The following is a 15,958-nucleotide window of genomic DNA, read 5'->3' as shown; positions in this document are numbered from 1 at the left end:
GAAAGAAAGAAAGAAAGAAAGAAAGAAAGAAAGAAAGAAAGAAAGAAAAAGAAAGAAAGAAAAGACTTAATGGCTTCTACTGTATAGATTTGACAGGCTTGATTTCCTCAGCTTCAGCCCCTCATTTAGGAGGCTTTTTCTGTCTCATCCCACCTACATGCATTATTTCTTGTGGGTTAAGTCCTTAAAATGTATACAGTTTGGCACTTTGGTTTATCAGGCTCCTCGGTTGTAGTTCCTTGTTTTAGGAACTTGCTTTGTTGAAGCCTCGCCACCTTGTGGTAACGCTCTGGAGATGCAGTCTTCCCTTCAAGCTGAGGGAAGATTTGATAGTTTGTGATTTCAACAGCAAGCTGTGTAAAACAGCAGCTCATGAATATGCCACACCTAACTAATGAAAAAATCTAACTGCTGAAAAAATGCACTTCATATGCTTAGCTGCGTTCAAAAATCATGCCAGCTATAGATTCTCTCTTACATATCTGGAAGTTTGTTCTAACTTCCTAGTCCTGGGTTGGTCCCAGGAAGTAGGTTTTCCACAATCATCGTTTGCCTCTGCAGATGAGTCTGGTGTGCCCACCGTGCAAAGTATCTTTGTCACTGTAAAGACACAACCTTCGCCTCAAAGAGGCCAAATGTGAATGAGCATGCCTTAGGAGCACAGATTCAGGGTGTCCCAAATTTCATGTTCCATCGTGGTAACGGTCTGATGAAGCTTTGGTAATGAACAAAGGTAGTCCTAAATCAAGCCACTTTTAAAATGTGTCGATGAGGTAGGGTGGTTGGAGCAAGGTGGAAGGGGGGGGCTATCTTCTGTGGGCCTCATGTTATCTATGACGCTCAGCCTTTTCATTGGCAAAGCTAGTGATCTATCTAGTGAATACAGTTCAAAGGGGTTTGATCCGTTAGCCACAAAACTGTTAAGGCGGACACCGTGTCTCATGAGGGGGCTGACAGTAACCTGAGATGAGTTGTGACTGGGCTCTGACCTGTGACAGTTCGCCCTCTCCGTGGCCACTGCAGTTCTGATCAGTTAACCAAGCTCTGAGTGCTCACCAGCTTCTTACCTGGGACTTTCTCACCTTCCACCAGACAGCTGATTTCCCTAGCTGCTTTAACAGAGCAAATGCTTAAGAAGGAGGTTTGGTTTTGTTCGCTGCCTTTGGAGGCTGAAAGGCTGAGACCACCATAAACAGAGACATTTCATCCTACAGAGTGAAGGGAGCATCTTCCCTGGCCTCCCAGGATTTCCTGGGATTTTGGCATTTCTATTTGTAGACTGTCCCTGTAGCCTGTCATGCGAGGTGTTCTCGCAGTCTGTCCAGATGTCTCCTCAAATGCAGAACCAACAGGTCAGATGTGAGCCCACCTAAGGACCTCATCTTAACTATTGTATAAGCAATAGGTCTATTTCTTTTTCCTTTTTTTTTTTTTTTAAAGACAGAGCATCTTTTAAAAAGTTAGAGCATCTTTATTTTAATTTTTTCTGTGTAAGAGTGTTTTGTCCACATGTATGTCCGTGTACCTTGTGCATGGCTACTGCCCAGGAGAGGGTGTCAGATCTTCTGGGACTGTTTGGAGCCTCCGGATGGAGGCTAGGAATCAAATCCACACCCTCTAGAAACACAGCCAGTGCTCTTAGCTACTGAGCCATGTCTCCAGTTCCTACTGACCTTATTCCTATGGCCATATTCAGAGCTAGGGCCTCCACCTATGTAAGTAAGGAGTACTGAATTCAGCCTGTCACAGCGGCCTGTCCGATCTTGACTTTATTTAGTTTTTCCCACACATGCTTACTGCTTCCCCTGCTTGCCCATTACATAATCCGGCTCCATGGCCCAGCCATGAAATCATTTTGACCAGAAATGTAAAACTAGAAGCAGTGTGTATACCAAAGCAGGATCTTCCAAGACCTTTTTGTCTTAATGCGAGTAGTGTTCCTGATAGAGGCAAGGATGTATCTCAGGATAACAGTGGCACTGAGCAGAGAAGCTGCCGAGAGTTTCTGTTAATAATAATTTTATGCTGTGAGTTCCTGTTTTAGGGCTGGGAAGATTGAGGGTAAGGCACTTGTTCTGCAAGTGTAAGGGCATGCACTGCAACTCCCAAACTCACACAAAACTGAACAAGATAGTGTGCATGCATCCCAGCCCTCGTGTAGGAGGATGGAAGGCTGAGACAGGAGAATCCCACAGAAACTCAGGAGCTAGTGAGGGATTCACAGAGGCAAACAAGAGCCCTGTCTCAGATATAGCAAGGACCAACACCCAGTTATCTTCTGACCTGCATACCCAAACACACACACAGAAAGAGAGAGAGAGAGATAAAAACCATTGGGTCCTTTATTACTGCAGCATAAATTAACTTAAGCTGGTCGACCTAAGTGTCCAACTTCAGTGACACTATAACGTGAATGAAATTTTTTTTTCATTCATCATATGTTTGTTGAAAGCTCACTGTGTGGCAGGCTTAGAGCTGTGTCTTGGTCTCTGATGATATCAGCTTTGCTGACAGATACTCAAGTACCCAAGTGTCTGTCCAAACACCAGTGTGGGTATGCTGTGAAGGTAGTTTGAAGATGAAATTAGTGGTCTCTGAGGAAAGCTAAGTAGCAGGCTGCCGTTCAGGCTCCAGCCTGTTATGGCACCACTGCAACTGGTAGATGCTGAGAGGGGCAGCCAGGGCCAGGAACAGTTAGCAGTGAGAGACCTCTGTGAGCATGTTGAGAAGCAGACTTCCCAGAAGACAGCTTCAGTGAGACAGCTCCCTTAACGGGGGGAACAGAGGCTACTTCAACCTTTGGGGGTGGGGGAGTAGAGACTTTTGGGCTAAGTGTGTATCACTGACAGGGGTCAGGGTGCTGGGGTGCCTCATTTGTGTAAAGAGGAATTCCAGGTGCTACTGCCGGATGTGGCCTTATAGGAGGAAGGGAAGTCTAACCTGGCTACCAGGCTACATTACCTCCTGGGGTATGGGTTGGGGCTCTGGGCAGCTTCATGCACCATGACAAGCAAGTCCAGGAAAGCGGGGAATAGTCTGCCTTTTGCTGATTTCAGGACCCTTACTCCAGTCCCCCAGGCTCCCCACAGCAGCCCCAGTATGGATGAGCTAGGTTCCATTACTGTCTTTGGAGGAAATCAATCAATCAGTCAATCAATCAATCAAATCCGAGCAACCCACCTAGAACGTGACAATCCCGACCTCAGATTGGAGCTCTAACACAGGTTCCATACTGCTGTCTGCTCTGTATATTGCAGATTTATCAGCCTCACGGCCACATGACCAAAGCCCTTGAGATAAATCTCTCACACTTCCTATAGGTTCTGTTTCTCTGGAGAAACTTGACTGACCCAGCAGCATACAAGATATTTTAATAATCTAAGGACTTACAAGTGAATGAAGGCATGAAAGAGATGCTAGAAAGTACTGTATTTAACAGGAGCACATAGAAGTACTTGACCTTGGTGTGGGGAGGGCAGGAAAGGAAGTCTCATTTGAGTAACAGAGGAGCTCCGTGGACTAGGAGCTATCCAGGTGCCGCAGGGACCGGGCTGTGCAGTCCAGGGACTGAGTTGAGAACAGAGCATGCATTCCCAACAGAAGCATTCTCACACCCAGGAAAGCGAAAACGGATGCTCGCCAGGCAAAGGAAATGCTTGCTGTTGTGTTTGTGACTACTCACAACTCAGTGCTACCTGGCATACTGTTATTTCTCAACATAGACTACAAGGGAGGGGAGATGCTTGGAGAAGTCTATGGCATTGGTTCTCAACCTGTGGGTCGCGACCCCTCGGGATCAAATGGCCCTTTCACACAGGGGTTTCATATCAGGTATCCTGCCTATCGGATACTTATATTTTCAATGGGTCACAGCATTAGGAAGGTTGGGAAAGACTGCGCTCTATAGTGAGGCTGAGAGATGCTGATGCAGAAAGACAGTTTGTTAGAGGAAGAGTAGGAGAGAACAAGTATTTGAGGATGTAGGCCGATTGAGGCCTGGAACTATGATGGAGGGGAGGCAGCTGAGGGAAGTGGCTGACTCAGACACAGACTTTGAATAAAACTGAGTCAAAGTGTGCCTTTTACCTCAGCTGAACAAATTTGAAATTCAGTTGTACTTCATGTCTGTGTTGTCTGTTGCATTTGGGGGGGGGGTACATGTGGGAGGGGTACACGTGCCCATGAATGGGAGTCTGGAGGTCCACGGACAAGGCAGGGTATTTCTCTCTGTTGCTCTCTACCTTCTTTTTTGCAGGGTCTCTCATTGATTGCTCTGAAGCTCTGTGTTTCAGATGGACTGGGGGGCGGGGGTATCTTCCTACCTCTGTTCCCCATGTTGGAGTCACAGGCCATGTCAGAGCCTGACTTCTACGTGGGTGCTTGGGATCTGAACTCAGGCCGTCAGGCTCACAAAGAAAGTGCTTTACCCACTAAGCCATCTCCCAGACCTGGCTTTTTTATATGTGAATCTACTTTGTATTTCTGGTCACATGCTGAATGAATCATTAAGTTCTCAACATTGTTTCAGAAAGAGGGAAAGGCCTTTCATGAAGGTATCTTCTTCTGTCTTTTGAGTTTTATAATTGTATTCTCTAGAGTCGCATTATGTTCAGGCGGGACTTCATCAAAATGCTACCCTCCAGAGGGTTAGCCTCCAGAGAATTTGCTTGTGATTCCCTTCAGTGGAGTTTCAAAAGTTACAAATAGGAGCCGGAGAAAGTTATTTCTTCAGTATGGTTATTGGAAATAGAATGAGAACAATGGTCTATTTAATAACCATTATCATTATCTTTCTCCCAGATTGAATTAAAATTGCTTTAATATTCTATTATAAAATTCATTGCAAAAATGCTGTCAATCATTTTTTTTTTCCACCAGCCTGCTTACAAAGGACTTAAAGCTAATCCAATACCTTTTCGAGATAGTCGAAACATATGTAGCTTTTGAATTGAAAGAACATACCGTATTATATATGGTATGATAATTATAACTTCCAGTATTTCCTGGTACAGCCTTAGCTCACTGCTTTGCATAGACCTGATGGGAATGACTGCTCTATCTTTAGCAGCACCTTCCAGCCATATTTTTAGAAAGTCTTCTATGTGAAAGACAGTAGAAGATAGTGTAAGGATGGGCTATAGAAAGATCATGGGCTCAAATCCTGGGCTGAGGCGCTTTGAGACTGTTTTATGAACTTTGGCAGATGTGAAAAGTTTTTTTCAACTCACCTTCATGGTACCTCAACTTTGCTCATTCCTAAGTGGGATTCACAGTGCGACATAAGGGCTGATACAAACGTTAACAAAGTAAATTATGTGAAGCACACGGAACAGTGCCTGGCACAAAAGCATTGCTTCCTAATTCTAGCTACCATTATCTGTAACCCAGTGTTAAGGAGTTTAAGACCATTTATTGAGTTCTTCCTGTAGGCCATAGGAGAAACTTCTTATAGAACTGTGTGTGCATAATAAATTATGCAGCTTCATAGCATGACTCAGGATTCTTTTGAGACTTTTGTATTTGGTGTTGTTGTTGAGCTCTTGTGTGGTTCATGCCTTCAAAGTGATGTGTTGGGGTGGTATTCTTGTCCTTGGGAGAGACTGTGAAGATGTGAGGATGGCAAGGAAGAGCATTCTGTAGAGCAGTGGGGAAGAGCTGGACTCCTTAGGACTTTGCATTGGGCTCTAAAACTTCCTCCTGTGGTACCCTTTACAAGGTAACAAAGGGAAAAGGAGAGTGGCCCATTGTTTACTGACTGCTTTGGATTTTGACTAAATAATTAAAAGAACCTTTCAATATATCTTTCAGAAAATGGCTTTGAAATTCAAAAATGCCAAACGAATCGAAGGCCTGGATAGCAATGTGTGGTGAGTGTCTTTGACAGATGGTCGTGGGGTGAAGTTTCCTGTGCTCCCTTAAACTGGATTTTTAACTTCAGCTGCAGTCCAGTAATGACGCCATTCATTTACGTCCCCATTAAGAGTAAATGCTTGGACGCTAGCCATCCTTGAATACAGGTGCTGATTTATTCATTTAGCTGCTCTTGGGACTAGCACTGCATACATGGCAGAGAAAAGGTTGACTGACGGCCTTCATGAAATTTGCATCAAACTGTTTCCTTTGCTTTTTTTCTTGAACTAGGACCTTGCTATGTGTGTAGCCCAGGCTGGACCCAAACTCTTGATCTGCTTGCCTCAGGTTTCCCAGTACTGGGATTATAGCCATTTACAGGGATTACGAGTTTATGGGTGTGCCTCACACTCAGGTAAACTTTACTTATTAGCTCTCCTTTTAGCTGTTGTTAAGAAAAACTGGTAACAGCTCCGCCAACTGTGTGTATGTATATGTGACTGCATATTCTTACATATAACCATATATCTGTGTATATATGTCTCCATACATATATTCATACTCAAATATGAATGTCCCTGAATTGAGCTCTCTAGGAAAGTTAAGGTCATTATTTCAACAATCATTTGCTAGGTAAATTCATCTTGTTGGTAGTAACATTTTTGTTAGGAACTCGTTTTTAATCACTAAGACTTAAGTCCAATTTTTTTTTTTGTTTTATAATGTGAACATATGATATTGACGCTAACTCTATAATTATAGTACTTCCTACTTTTGTGTTTTTTTTTTTAAATCAGGGTTGAATTCACTAAGTTGGCTGCAGATCCTTCTGTTGTGAATCTTGGACAAGGCCTTCCAGATATCTCCCCTCCTTCATATGTAAAAGAAGAATTATCAAAGGCTGCACTAACTGATAACCTGAATCAGTACACGAGGGGCTTTGTGAGTCTATCAGGGCTTTGTGGGGTGTGCACTGATACCTCATGCCAGAGTGTGGGGGTGTGTGGGGGTGAACCCCTCTTCCTTAAAGGAAATTGGCTTTTGAAGATGAACTGTCCCAGCCTGGAAACTCAGGAGCCCCTTGCCCTTATCTCTTAGAATAGGCCTTCTCCATCTTCCGGTCCTTTCACACTCCCATTTTGGCTCTTCATTGACTACTGTTCTGAAATGAAATCTCAGGACATTAAGGGAAGGGAAAATATTCTCTCACCACATGTTTGCTATCTCATTAACACTCCTGGAGCCTTAGGACTAGCTTCTTAAAGAACCCCCTAGATGCTTACTTCCTTTTTAAGCCCCTAGCCATCATTCTGTGCTAGACTGCTCAGGTATCCAGACATTTCTTAGATTAAGATTAACTTTGCGCTATAGAAGTCCGAATAGTCTGCACAGGGCACTGCTATTGGGATGGGAGCACAGGGGAAACAACAGGACTGTCGGAGGGCCCTCATGGTCTCACTGTCTTCATTAGGATGTCTATCGCTATGGAAAATACCACGGCCAAAAGCAACTTGGGGAAAGGGTTGATTTCATCTTACAACTTGTAGCCTATCATCCAGGGAAGCCAGGAAAGGAACTCAAGTCAGGAACCTGGAGGCAGGAGCTGATGGAGAGGCCATGGAGGGGTGCTGCTTACTGGCTTGCTCCTCGTGACTTGGCAGCCTGCTTTCTTAGAGCACCCAGGACCACCAGAGCAGACATAGCACTGCCGGCAGTGAAATGGGTCCTCCCAGCTCAATCACACCAATCATCAATCAAAAACAAATAAACAAACAACAACAACAACAAAAAAAAAAGCATAGTCTTGTCCATCAGCCAGTTGGGGAGGGGTGCATTTTCTCACTTGAGGTTCCCTCTCTCCAAATGACTTAAGCTTGTGTCAAGTTGACATACAGCTAGATAGCACATTCACTCGCTGACCAGTCTATAAGCCCCCATATCAGACCTGAAACTATGGCAGTTGTAGAAGAAAATATAAGCGAAATACATCAAGCTACTGGTGTAGGATATGATTTTTTCTAAGGTTCCCAAAGCTACCAGGTAACATAGCAAAAATAGACAAATGTGTTTACCACCACTAAACATCAAGGAAATGCAAATAAACCCACAAGAAATCATCTCCGAGCCAGATGAAGTGGTGCACACCCGTAATCCTATTACTCAGGGAGGCAGAGGCAGGCGAATTGCTGTGAGTTCAAGGCCAGCCTGGTCTACAAAGTAAGCCCAAAACGAACAAAAAAAAAAAGGAAAAATAAAAAATAAAAAGACTCTCAGCCCAGTCAGAACGGTTATTATTTAAAAAGCAAAACATAACAAAGAAGAGGGAGAAAGAAAGAAAATCTCTTCCACGCTATTGATGTTCCTGTCGATTAGCGCAGGCGCCACAAAAGGCAGTATAAGTAGTAAACTGGCTCAATGGGTGAAGGCACTCGGGGTCAAGGCTGAAAACCTCAGTTTGATCCTTGGGCCACACCTGGTAGAAGGAAAGAAACAACTATGCAGTAGTTTTCTAACCTCCACAGATACACAGGGCATCATGGATACCGCCCCTCCCCAAACACAAAAAATAAATGTAAAAAAAAAAAAAAAATTTCAAAGGAGCAACACACATAAAAATGTCTGGATTTCTATGCAAAGAAAATGAAGACGGCATATCAGCGATACCCGTACCCATGTTTACTGAAGCTAAGATACTGAACCAGACTAGGTGACCATCAACAGAAGAATAGGAGAAATATGGCCCCTTCCCCGGTAGACTATTATTCTGCCACAGACAGAATGAAAACCAGACGTCTGCAGCAAAATGGATGGTGTTGGCAGACATCGTGTAAACTGGAATAATGAGGCAGACGCAAAAGGCAGACGCTGAAGATTTTGTCTCATGTAAACGCTAGAAAATGCAGATCTACAGGAAGATGAGATTTGAAGAGTAATTACTAGAGGCCAAGAAGAGCAAGTGGAAAGAGACAGGGAGATTAAGTAACAGATACTGAGACCTGGTGAGATGGAAGGAAAAATTTCTAGTCTTCTACACCTCAGAGAGGGATTATAATTCACAGTAACCTGTGATATATTTGGAGAGCTATGATAAAAGAGAGGAGCTTGAAGCTTCCAAAGAAAAGTGAGAGGAAAATGCTATTTGCTTATTTTTATCTATATACTATAGTCTATTCCGTACTGAGCTGTGCTCGCAGCCTCTAAATATGAGAATTATTACATATCTCACACTTAATGCATTTATCATTTTCTCTTTTGCATTTTATGACAATCACTGTCCTTGTTAAGTTTTTTTTTCATCAGTGGATACTTTGTTTCCTGGTACTGATAGCTATCAGCCACACTAGCTTGAATGTCCTTGGTGAATTTGGTTTTCCTTCTCTTAATCTGTGGTGGGCAGAACCTCCCCAGCAATTGTGAAAAGCAGATTTGGGGGATGTAGCGAATGCAGGATTTTTACATTTACTTTCACTTGGGAATTTTTGTGCTATTATAAATGTACAGGGAATTCATTTCTATTCAAAACAAATAATTCAAAATTCTGTATTTCCAAACCTTCCCTTTTGTGGACACTTTTCATCAGTGGCAAGTTTTCATAACCATTCATAGAGAAACCCTCAAAAGCTTTTCAAGTTTATTGCTACACGAATCTGGAGTCTGGAGGGATGACCCAGTGAGTAAGATCGCTTGTTGCTCTTGCAGAGGACCTGGGTTCAGTTCTCAGCACCTACACAGGGGCTCACACCTGCCTGTAACTTCAGGCTTAGGGCATCCAGTGCCCTCTTCTGGCCTCCACTGTAGTCATGTGGTGCCCATGAGCATGTGTAGGCAAAATACCTATATGAGTAAAATAGATCTTTTAAAAAATACAAATTTGGGAATAATGCTAAATATAAGCTGAAATTTAAAAATTGTTACATTACCTCAAAGAAGTAGCTTTCATAATGAATTTCAAGGTGGGTTTTTGTTTTGTCTTAATCTTTACTACAATAGGGTCATCCATCACTTGTGAAAGCTCTTTCCTGCTTATATGAAAAAATTTATCAAAAACAAATTGATCCAAATGAAGAAATCATTGTGACAGTCGGGGCATATGGATCTCTCTTTAATGCCATTCAAGGACTGGTTGACCCAGGAGATGAAGTAAGTACAGGAACCCTGTCATAACACCTACTCAGTGCTTCTGTCCCATCTTGGACCTTTTCCTCATCTTGTTCCCTTCTTTTTTACTTTCAATCCATTTTGAAGTCTAATGATGGTGCAGTCACGTTACCAAGCCAATACAGAGTGGCATAAATTGCCACACAGTACAGCGAACATAAAGACATTGCACCTTCCTGGCATCCAGAGACCTTAAGCCCTTTCCCAGTGTATGTTCTCCCTGGATTAACCAGTATTCTATATTCTGCACCTCTTCTCTTTCTCTTGGCTCATTTACCTTGATAGAAGCTGGATTGATACCATACAAGCTCTTGAACTTTTTTTTCCATTCATTATTATATTTGCGAGGTTTGTTCGCTTTGTAGTGTAGTGTAATGTAGGCTAGTGCAGTGTAGTTAGTTGTTAGTTGGTTTGCTTGTTTTTGTTTGTTTGTTTGTTTGTTTGTTTTTGAGACAGGGTAGTCTGTAGTCAGACTGATTTCTAACTTTCTATGTGGCTGGCATGCAACCCCTACACACAAACACATATACATACACACAGAGAGAGAAGAAAGAGATTCAATAGGAACATTAGTTTGTGTGTGTGTTTGTAAAAATGCTTATTTTCTTTCGTCTGGTGATAGCAATCATGAGAACTCATTCAGCTGACCAGCTGAAAATGGATAACTATTTACACAAACACAACACTTTTTTTGCTCACAGGTTTACTACTCTTTTGAAATTAGCACTCCATTGTAGAAAACATTGCAGTGCCGTTCCTAAAATCCCACCTCTATCACTGTCTAATGTAATAAGTACATCCTACCTTCTACTTTCCAACTTGAAATACAAAAAACATCCTTAGATTTTGGTTAGAACATCAGTTTGAGAGTATGATGAACAGTCCAGGTCCCAGTTAAATCTGTGCACGCCTATAATACTAGACAATTTTGAATGTCCCAGCTGTATGTCCAAGAACTCCAGCTTTGACTCCCTGGGTGCATTCATATTTAGGGTCTTTTGCACTCAGACATTGGCTCCACAAAGACCAGGCCTGTCTTTTCCATTGCTGCATCACTTAGCAACGCGCCTCACATGTGAGATGAATTGCTACCTGATATCCCGTGTTCTTATTTGCGTTTATCTCAGGTGATAATTATGGTGCCTTTTTATGACTGTTATGAGCCCATGGTGAGAATGGCCGGAGCGACGCCTGTGTTTATTCCCCTGAGATCCGTAAGTCCCCTGTCCATCTATGGGCTTGAAGAACTTTGTAAAATAGCAATTACTTTGTCACTGAAGATGTATCTTAAATCTTTTGAAAATAATGAATACCTTAACTGAGATGACTCACAGAATCTTCTGTCAGCCTTACAGTGTCACAGTTGCCCATAGTTACAGCTGGCTTCTGGGAAGGAACAACAGCTGTTGTGCTGACGGGATTCATTGTTTCCTTTAATGGGTCTGTACAGAAGGCTCGGGTCCTCTGGGTTCTTGAGATTGAATTAGAGCCTGATTATTTGTTTGTGTTCTTTGTTAGTCATTTATTCAGTTACCTTTGTCAGGTGTGTTTTTAATCTTCTTTCTTCATTAGGTTGTTTGTAAGACGGTAAACATGAATTAATTTGTTCAAATCACATCTTAATTTGTTCAAATCACATCTTTATTCTTCTTGCCTAGAAACCTACTGATGGGATGAAGTGGTCTAGCTCTGACTGGACATTCAATCCTCAGGAACTGGAAAGTAAATTTAGTTCCAAAACAAAAGCCATTATATTAAATACTCCACATAACCCCCTTGGCAAGGTAAGTGAGCCGCTCTGCTTTCGCAGGCTGAGACTCGCTGCTTTCTCTCGTGTAGAATAAGTGACTCTGCCCTTCCCTTTAATATGTGTAGGTATATACCAGAGAGGAGCTGCAAGTAATTGCTGACCTTTGCATCAAGCATGATACCCTGTGCATCAGTGATGAGGTTTACGAATGGCTTGTCTACACCGGACATAAGCATATAAAAATAGGTACCGATTGGGACAGAGTCTCAAGTCTGAATGTGTTGGGCACCTGTGGAACCACTGACTAGAAAGGATCCTAGGCCAGCTTTAAAATAGATGGGTATCTGTGGGAGCGCTTACGAGAAATGTTTAGACGGATCATGCTTGAGTGATTAAAGTGATTAAACATTTGATGGACAAATGTTCAAGTGGGAGAAGGGACTTGAGGTCACTTTATAAAGCTGCGACGCTAGCAGGGTACCTCTTTTGCCCGTCTTTCACTTTGTAACAAGAGTCCTGCAGTCCTGTGGTGTGTAGACACTGGGACACAACTTTTCATGAAGAGGTTCGTGATTGTTTGTGCTGAACAAGTTACCAAAACAATATCAAGGAATTATAGAATGGCAAGCTGTGGCTATTCTGTCCTCGGTGGGATTTTGGCTATCTCACCCAAATCCTGCAGTATTATCTGGGATGGTCCAAGCTCTCAGCTGTAAGACTGTAAGCCACGGAGGTAAGCTTTGGGCCTGGCAGCTGTCTTTCCTTTGCCTAGAAACACTGTCTCTCTGATGCTCACATGACTCCCTTGGGTCTCTGTTCCCTGTCAGTCGCCCTCACCTCCAGCATTTGCTTCCTTCCCTGTTTACTTTGTTTTGTTTTTCCCTCTACAGTTAAACAAGATATATGTGTTTTACTTCTCAATTACAAGCAGGAAGGAAGAGACTGCTATTTGTGTTGGTCTCTTCGAAAGTCCCATTTTCCACATTAGAGTCCTACACCTGCTGGGAGTGAGTGCCTCGACCTGACACCCCAGAGTGACCTCAGGAGACGAAACCTCAGTTTAGGGACTGCCTCAATCGCACAGGCATAAACAAAAGCCTCCATGAAGCATGGTCTTGATTGATGGTTGGTGTAAGGAGGCACGACCCTCTGTGGGTGGTACCATTCTCAGGCTGGTAGTCCTGGTCATTAGAAGAAAGGCAACTGAGCATGAGCCAGTGAACAGCATTCCTTCATGGGTTTTGCTGTGAATGAGTCCTGGCCATGACTTCTTCAATAAGGGACTGTGACTGGAAAGTGTAAGCGAAATAAACCCTTTCCTCCCCTAATGTGCTTTTGTCTGTATTGATCACAGGACCAAAACGCAGATTAGAGATTTAGGAATCAAGTGTCTTTGCAAGATAAAATGAGTAGGAAACTTGGAAAGGAGGCGGTAAAAGATGCACATTTATGCCAGATATGTGTGAACAGAAGCTACAGGTGCCATAATTGTCCCAGTAGTACATTATAAATGGCCACAGAGGTGGGAGGAGAAAAGCAAGTGCTTGAGGGGATTAAAAAGCAGAGCAAGAACCTTGGAGGAGCAAAAACCTTGCAGAAGGCAGCAGCTTGGAAGCTTACTTCCAAGCATCGGGACGCACTTGTAAACCACAACACTCTTGAGTCTCAAGTAGGAGGGTGTCAGGTTCAAGGCCAGCCTGGGACAGATAGAATTAAAAGCTATGGAGATGGATCGCAGCAGCTGGAGTGAGAAAAAACACTCACATATGCTTCCAGACTCCAGCCTGAGTTACCAAGCAGCACCATGACTCAGCCAGCCACAGTGTGGGGGGTAAGCTTCTGCCAAGTGTCTCTAGGACCCTGGGACAGCTCCACCTGGAGATAAGTGGAACTGCAGGCTTAAGGGTCAGGCCCAGACTATGAAGGAGTATGTTTTTTACAGCCATTCAGTTTTTGGTGGCAGCTAGATCCATGGAAGAGGACTAATCTTTTTCAGGGCAAGTATGTAAACAGAAACAGAAGCAAAGGATGTGTGGTTCATGATGTTAATGGCACAGCTGAGTGCTACCATGTGTCCAAATTGTGTCAGAACCCACCATGGCTCATCTTGTTGGTGACCTGTCTTTTCTCAGTTGAAAACTCAGACCAACACTTAAAAATTAAATTTCATGGGCCAGAAAGCTCAATAGAAAGGGAGCTTGTTGCCAAGTCGGAGGCCCTGAGTTCTATCCAAAGGACCGCTGTGGTGAAATGTACTGTTTCCTTAAATGATAAGCACCCAGAGTACAGTATAACTGACATTATTTGCTAAACATATACAAGACTTTTTTTAGAAAGTTTTGTTGCTGGGGCCCTCAGATGCTATGGGGTGTGTGTTGAAGTCACAGGACAACTCTGGGGTCCTGTCTCTCCTTCCACCCTTCTCTAAGGTCCAGCATTGAACTCAGATGGTCAGGCTTTCCCAGTAGGTACTGTCACCAACCAACTCATCGTGACGGCTCCCTCAAGACATATTTTTAACTCAGATTTGCTTTGGTTGTTGCAACAGCCTATGGAATGAAAATGATGCAAAACTATGAATTTTCCGTGTAATTATTTAGAAAATGCAGTCTGTCACGCTGAATCAAGGGTGTGCAACCCATTATAGTGGTCTGGTGGGAAAGATTAAAATACGGCCGTGTCATCAGTTTTGCGGCATGAGGATGGCTTTCTAATGTAATATACTAAGGCCTATCAGCTGCACATCATGTTTCCATGCAGGCTCTGCTCTCTGGCACAACATCCTTCATCATGTCTCCTGCCTTCCTATAAATAAAAATAAATTTAAAAACCTAATAAAAGGAAAGAAAATGGTAGAGAGCTAGGTATCGAGGCACACAGGCACACGCCCTTGATGCCAGCACTCGGAGGGTAGAGGTAGGTAGATCTCCATGAGTTCAAGACCAGCCTGGTGTACCTAGCCAGTTCCAGGCCAGCTAGACCTACACAGTGAAATCCTGTCCCAAAAAGAAGAGGAGAAGGAGGAGAGAAAATGGTCGACTTTACTATTGCTGGATGAGATATCCTTGGCCCAGATATCTCCCGATGACTAGATATATTGAGCCATCACAAGGAACCTTCCTCTCTGTCCCCCTTCTTTGATATACTGATATTTAAAATCTTTTCCTTGTGAGCTATGCAGCTAGTCAGCTGACCCTTAATGGGGGATCCACGTTCATATGGTTAAAATACTATGATTGCTTTTCATGTCGTAGCACAGAATGTCTGCCTCCCCTCTCCTGCCTCCCTGGCCCGGGAGAGCTCTCCTTCCCTTTCACCATCGCCTAACACTCCCTGTCCACCCTACTCCAGCCCTCAGCACAGTAGCCCCCTGCAGCCTTGGAGACCTTAAGCTCTTGAGGCGGGAGCCACATGCTCCTCTTCCTCGTTTCCTCCAATCCCTGGTAATGAGTCACTAAAACAGATTTGATGGGCAAATGTGAATGAATGACTTTGGAAGATAGAGGCCTGGTGACCCACCTCTGGTTAGAAAAATATTCCAAGATTAAAGGTATTAATGCTTATACAGAAGAGTGCACACTTTAAATGGCTGCGTTATACAGTATGGGATTGTTATCTCAGTACCATACATGCAAACATAGATGACAGGGCATTAGTAGGTCTGATTTTCTTCTTAACTGTTCCCAGTGAAGCTGCACATTTAGAAGTGTTGCTCTAGGGAGTGTGGAGAAACAGACTTCGAAAGGAGGGCTCACAGTACTCCCATCCAAAACCAGCCCCTAGGACTACTCTGTGGGACAGTGGCTCGGTGGTAGAGCACATACATAGTATGTGAGAGGTCCTGGGTTCAATCCCCAGTACTGTCCCGGAAAATTAGGTGTTTAACATTGCAACCACGACTAGCACCAGACACCGAGTACCACAGCTTCTGTGACAGCTGACACTCAACCTGTGCTGTTGGTGCTGCTGCCACCTTGGAAATGATTTGCTGTGTAAAACTATTAGATCTGAGCACACTAGGTGGTTCTTCGGATCAAGGTTCTTGTGGCTAAGCTTGAAATGACCTGAGTTTTATCCCCAGGTCCATGGTAGAGAGAACAAGTTCTCAACAGTTGTCCTTCTAACATCCACACATGTGCATGAGCACCCCAACAGATAGATAGATAGATAGATAGATAGATAGATAGATAGATAGATAGA

The 15,958-nt window shown here is 43.4% G+C and overlaps 1 protein-coding gene across 7 annotated transcripts in view; it reads left to right on the top strand.

Moving 5' to 3' along the window:
• The window catches only part of Kyat3 (kynurenine aminotransferase 3), a 44,980-nt gene that overhangs the window by 11,927 nt on the left and 17,095 nt on the right, over window positions 1-15,958 (top strand). For all 7 annotated transcript variants that reach the window (XM_055614323.1, XM_055614322.1, XM_055614328.1 and 4 more), the window contains 6 exons: window positions 5,809-5,867; window positions 6,648-6,792; window positions 9,841-9,990; window positions 11,136-11,222; window positions 11,667-11,792; window positions 11,884-12,004. In XM_055614323.1, the coding sequence (XP_055470298.1) occupies window positions 5,809-5,867; window positions 6,648-6,792; window positions 9,841-9,990; window positions 11,136-11,222; window positions 11,667-11,792; window positions 11,884-12,004 (688 nt within the window). The remainder of the gene's footprint in view (window positions 1-5,808; window positions 5,868-6,647; window positions 6,793-9,840; window positions 9,991-11,135; window positions 11,223-11,666; window positions 11,793-11,883; window positions 12,005-15,958) is intronic.

The sequence above is a fragment of the Psammomys obesus genome, unplaced genomic scaffold (genome assembly GCF_907164565.1).
Source record: "Psammomys obesus unplaced genomic scaffold, mPsaObe1.curated_primary_1811, whole genome shotgun sequence".
NCBI lineage: Eukaryota > Metazoa > Chordata > Mammalia > Rodentia > Muridae > Psammomys > Psammomys obesus.
This window is presented reverse-complemented; position numbering and strand designations above follow the sequence as displayed.